At 39.6% G+C, this 6,000-nt stretch overlaps 1 protein-coding gene across 7 annotated transcripts in view; it reads right to left on the bottom strand.

The window, feature by feature from the left end:
- Positions 1-790: 790 nt before the first annotated feature.
- Positions 791-6,000, bottom strand: part of LOC124781255 — a 186,948-nt gene continuing 181,738 nt past the window's right edge. For all 7 annotated transcript variants that reach the window (XR_007015951.1, XM_047253846.1, XM_047253845.1 and 4 more), the window contains one exon: positions 791-1,003. Coding sequence is in view for 6 of the 7 variants with exons in the window: in XM_047253846.1 (XP_047109802.1) it covers positions 898-1,003 (106 nt within the window). In the remaining variant the exon portion in view is untranslated. The remainder of the gene's footprint in view (positions 1,004-6,000) is intronic.

Here is a 6,000-nt window from a genome sequence, read left to right as displayed (position 1 = left end):
GTGTCACAAAACAACTGAAAAATTCAACATGAACATCAACATTTAACAGACCATGTGTAATTCTTGTAAGTCAGTTTACATAGAGCATATCTACAGAAACATTATTCTATGAGCAGCTCAGAACACTATAAACGAAGAAGTGACATTCAATATCTGCTGAACAGTGGTATTTGGCATAATCACCAATAACGGATTAGATTAAAAAAATATAAACAAAAATAAAATGCACTATAGCTTCTACTAAATTTCACCATAGAAGAGAACTTTCATGCATACCAGATAGTAATAGATGGAAACATTTTAAATGGACTTAAAGCCCTGTGCAGATGACTACCCACTATGTTGCAAGTATCATACAAACTGAAGGCAAAGATTTAAAATTGGAAAGTCTATGTTTCATATCAGCTGTTAGCTCCCCCAGTCCTCATTCAACAGGCAACACAAAGATAAAAATTTTAAGTTGTGGTAAACAATTACTATAAAACTAAGTAGAGACATGCACTAAGGTGAGTCACTGCACACTACATGTGTATGTATCTGCAAATCTTCAGATTTTTGCACCATGGAATGTGCATTCTGATGGGGTGGAAGCCAAGCCAAGAGAAACCAAAATATCTCAAAGAATGACAGGAAGGAACAGGGAGAGAGAAAGGGGGGGGGGGGGGGGAGGAGGGGGTGTGATGTCAAATTAAAATCACACAATCAGTTTTTTCTAAATAAGATAACAGAGTAGAGGTAGATGAAGGGATAAAGAAATTAAGGAAACGGAAGGTACAACAAATAGTAAAGATACTCTCAAATTATTTTCTTTATATCACTGACATTCACATTAAAACTGTAATGCTGTGGCAGAACAAAATCTTGAAATTCAGGTCTTACAGACAATCAAAGGGTGCTTCACTGGAGTTCCAAATGAAACATCTGTGTTACCGTTTTATCAGTTTCAAGTTCAATTTCACTCATAATTTCAAGCATTACATCAGAAATCAAAGTATCTGCCAACCTGAAAAAGAAAAAAATGTTTTGTGAACTATAATTTCTTAGCATAATCCAAATATATATATGAATCATTCAGTATGTATGTTCAAATGTGGCTGAGAGGGCAAGAGGAAACAAATAGTTACAAAAAAGGTATTTATATTGTAATGCAAGTATGGTATCTTCACTACTTCTCGTCATAATTGTGTAAATTGTTGATAAGCATATCATAATATGGAATTATTTTTGTATACACTTGTGATAGGAACTTGTTACCCGTAATGATAATCAGTGTGTGATACTTTATTTCACTCTGGCATAATAATATTTTAGTTTAATTATTTACATTCTTACAGGGACTCACACCTAGTGACTACGTGAGTGGCAACCATGTGTTCCCGACCTGAGTCTGGTATTGCTACCACTTACCTATGCCAGACTCCTCTCATTTTTCCTACCTAGCCATCCCTGGTCTATTCTTGTTCTTTTCTAACTCTGATGCTATGAGGTCTCATGGGCTGGGGCGTCTTTCATTTTCCAACCTCTACTTCTCAGGCTGGATGGTCAATGTCTTGGAAGATGGAGGAGGGCAGCATCTAATGCCTCAATGATGGAAAGTCTGGATGAACCATCATCACCAAAATTAAGTCCTAAATGGCAACTGCAGTGAAGATGGAGACCATCGGTACAGTGTTGACGTAAGATAAGTCAGGAAAGTAGCTCCTGTTCTTCAGAGTAGCGACTAGAAAGGGCATCTGTTTTACATGTCAGGAATGGCCTCACTTAATGCTGGCAGCAGCATTCAAAATGCTTGGTGAAAGGATTCTGACAAGATGGACATAAGAACCATTGTCACATCCTCAAGGAAATTCTGTCCTAAGGATTCGGCACAAAGGTTAGGGTGTCCCCTCAAAAGCGAGGTGCATTGGTAGGGCCCATTCAGCATGGCAAGTACGTAAGGGTTACTATCACAGGTGTGACAGCTAAACAGGTGAGCTCCCACATACTATCTCACATCACTGAACATTGGGATTATGACTGGACAAGGCAGAAAACTAGCTAAGGCAACCAAAAAGAGGTGCATCGTGATCTGTGTAGTGCAAGAAACAAAACGGAGTAGGCAGAAGTTGTTTGACATTGTTATGGTTACAAACTGGAATCCACAGAACAACTAATGACACTGGCATTGTCAGATCAGCCAAATTTGATAGTTCTGTCTCTCAGCTGCAACATTACGATGATCGCTTATGAAAATTGTCTACGTTTGCAAACAGATGAAAGTCCACTTCATCAGGGCCTATGCCCTATATGCCTCAGTGCTGAAATCAAAGATGACTTCTGGGGAAGAAGACTACCTCATCATCACTGGTGACCTGAGTGTATACATCGGACAAGGAAAAGATCAAGCTGCCTGTGGTAGATATGGCTACGGAGAGGAGAACAATGATGGCCAACAAATACTTGATTATGTTCAAATTGACAATCTGGTAATCATGAGCACTTGGTTCTAAAAGTGTGAAACTCACCTAATCACATACTATAGTGGCTCAAAAGCAACTCAGATTGACTATGACTTAGTAAGATGTTGGAACCTCAAAGATGTGGTTGGCACAAAAGTTGTTCAATATGAAAACGCTGTGATGCAACACTGGCCAGTCATTTGTAAGCTTCAAATAAACCCAGAAGGATTTGGATACTCTGCAAGAAATGGATCATCAAGAATCAAAAGGTGGCACTTCAAGAAGGAGGAGGCTGATGTTTTGACAGAAATTACAGTGACACCAATTACCACAGCTGAAAACAGCTTGAATAAACTGGAGATCTCCATTCATGAGGCTGCAGGCACTCCTCTCAGAACAACAAAACCTGGATGGCAAAGGATCAATAAAGAAACATGGCTTTGGAACGAAGATTCCATATGCAAGAGTTAACAATTGCAACATGAGTTTCTTGCAGATAGACACTATCCCATTGGAATGCCAACAAACAAGCCTGTAGAGAGATGAAGGAAGTCACTGCAGTGCAGGTCTCTATCAGAAACTCGACCCACCCGAAAGAGAGGGCGACATTCATTGTCTAGTCAAATAAAAGCACCAAAAAATGGTAGGAAACCAACATTTTTACAGTATCAATGACAAAATGGGCGTGCTGCTGGTTGACCAGAAGAGAGCAAAAGAATGTTGGTGGAGTTACTTTGAGATAATCTCAACTGAGAAATTTCCCCACCCACCAATACCAACCATGTCAACTGTTGAAGGACCTGTCAAGGAGATTTACACTGTTGAAGCTGAGGCTGTTCTGAAGGAGATGATGAGTGGGAAAGCTACTGGCCCTGACAATCTTCCAGCAGAGTTATGGCACTCTCACCAGTGGAATGCAACACATTGGCTAACAGATCTTTCCAGCCTGATCATCAGAGATGGTCAAATACCAGCAGATAGGCAGCAGAGCATCTTTGTATCAATCTTCAAAAGGCAGGAAACTCCATTGAGGGTTCTGATTACAGATTCCTGAGCCAGCCATGCAATGAAGACCTTCAAAAGCATGCTCAACAAAAGTATTTCCGAAATATCCCAAATTACAAGGAGCCAAGCTGAATACCTGAAAAATTATGGCACAACTGAAGCAATTCATGCTGCTTGGCTGCCAGATGAAAAATACCATGAAAGGAACAGTCCACAGCTCATTTTTCCAGACCTCAAAAAACGCTTTTGATTGGGTACTTCACAGCATAATCTGTTTAGCCTATTGAGAACATGGCATTCCAGTGTACCTGGTTAAGTGGATACAGCTTCTGTATGTTGAACTGAACTGCTATGTCCAAGTGGCTGCAGGAGCATCCAATGACTTTCATTTCACAGTAGGAGTCCACCAAAGCTTGGCTGTACCACCACTGTTGTTCATTCTTTTGACAGACACTGTCACATCAGATCTGCACATGCCACTACCATAGACACTTACCTATGCTGATGTCACAGCTGCGGGGAACAAGCTTGATCTCCAACAACAAACACAAGGTTTGAATGACCAAATTGCACACTCCTGTCTGTGGCTCAGGTAAAAGAAAACTGAGTACTTGACATCAGATCCACATGAAGATGGAACCATCAATGTTGACAAAAAAGATCTTCCACAGATCACAAAACTGAAGTACCTTGGTTCTAGAGCCTCTATCAAAGGCCAATGTACAGACAAGGTCAACAAAAGCATGTAGCCTGGATGAAATGGGGAATGATAACAGGAGTCACCTGTGATCATCGGATGAGGTTTCATCTGCATTCAGATATCTACCGGACTCTCATTCACCTCATCACGCTCTACGGAACCAAGTGCTGGTCAGCTACAAAAGAGGCAGAACGAGACCACGGGTCACAGAGATGAGAGTGCTTAGATGGACAGGTGGTGTTACTCAACTGGATCAAATTTCAAATGATACTATCAGGAAACATTTTGGGGTCACATTGATCCAAGAGAAAATGTGAGACAGCCATTTGCAATGGTTGGGATATGTGCTGTGCACAGAGGACAATACTACAGCAGTCTACAAAGTGAAAGTCATGGGAAGGAGACTCAAGGATGAGCAAGACAGTGATGACCGATATGATGCACAGTGATGAGAGAGCTGTAAATCTTCATCTAGAGGTGGCCAACGGAACATAATTATTGTGATTTCATGTTCTGATGCGGAATGAGTCAGTTTTACAGTTATAATAAAATTTCTTATTAAAAACTATAATTGTCTTAAGCCATTTGCTCTTTCCCTCTTTTTACACATATTGGTTTAGATTTATCTATATTGAGTTTCTCTCTCACTCTAAAAAACAAACAACGTATCATTACACATTCAGAAATTCCCATACGAAGTTGTTAAGTAAATATGATTTCTATTTGAGCTTGAAGATAATTTTATTATCTGTAAACGTCTTTACATCACTGGGTTATGTGGTCAAAGACATTTATACCTCACTCCTTTCTGTGTCACACTAAAATCTCAAATGATACCATAATGAAACAAGTACTGTCTTTAATCGCAGCATCAACCATTTCACAGTTGTTTTTGATTGTTCCACACTTTGTTCTTCACTGAGAACATTCTTACATCATGAACTGAAATATGACACTACTGTATGAACCACTGCTTCACTCAATGCCTTGTCACCATAAATGTTGCAGATTTCATAGATAATGTCTGCTTTTCTCATGTTACACTCATACAAAAAATGTGAGTGCTGCCTTAATAGTACTTGTGACACTGGTTTTGGTTCGCTTCATCAATCTTTAATACCTGCTGCCCATGTTGCATTTTCATGTACCCAGTTTCATAAGCTGTACATGTCAGTTAATGGTCTCTGTTCTGTCAATGGTCAATCAACTGTCGATTGTTAAGTCTGATGTATTCCACTAATTATAACATCCTATATTTCATAAATTCAGAAACTAGCATAAAAAGTCTAACCGATTAAAGAGGCCAGAACATAAAAAAGGAACACCTCTAGCTACCACCCAGCAGTAATTAAATCATCAATTGTTGCACATTGAGGAAATGCCTCAAAAGCATCCACACAGTTAACAAATTTGCTGATGCAGTATTAACAATGGGTGTGATCACACAGTATCCAGTTCCTAATTTTGCACACAGACAGTATTGGAAACAGTGTAAGCTTTAGAAATGCAAAACCTGAATCTACACAAGCAAAACAGTACAGTGCAATATGAATCTAGCAGTATTCATCAGAGTAACCTTGCACAATCTCAATGAGAAACCAACACAAATTTTGATAGTGTTGCCACAGAATGAGTTACACACAATTGCAGCCACTGGGCTCCATCAGTATCTTGTGGGGTTTCTGCAGGTATGGGCACTGCACCACAAAAGTGTCTATTGTTTTTGTCTCATCCTAGCTATTGTGACAGCCCGGCTGTGGTTGTAGTTCCATGTTAACATCTTGTTCTTCTGCAGTACCCTTAATGATGTGGTAATTTGGTTCAAGGACTAGTCTACATTTATATTGTCTTCAAACA

The sequence above is a fragment of the Schistocerca piceifrons genome, chromosome 1 (assembly GCF_021461385.2).
Source record: "Schistocerca piceifrons isolate TAMUIC-IGC-003096 chromosome 1, iqSchPice1.1, whole genome shotgun sequence".
Classification (NCBI taxonomy): Eukaryota; Metazoa; Arthropoda; class Insecta; order Orthoptera; family Acrididae; genus Schistocerca; species Schistocerca piceifrons.
The sequence above is the reverse complement of the archived record's forward strand: the minus strand, read 5'-3'. Positions and strand labels throughout refer to the sequence as shown.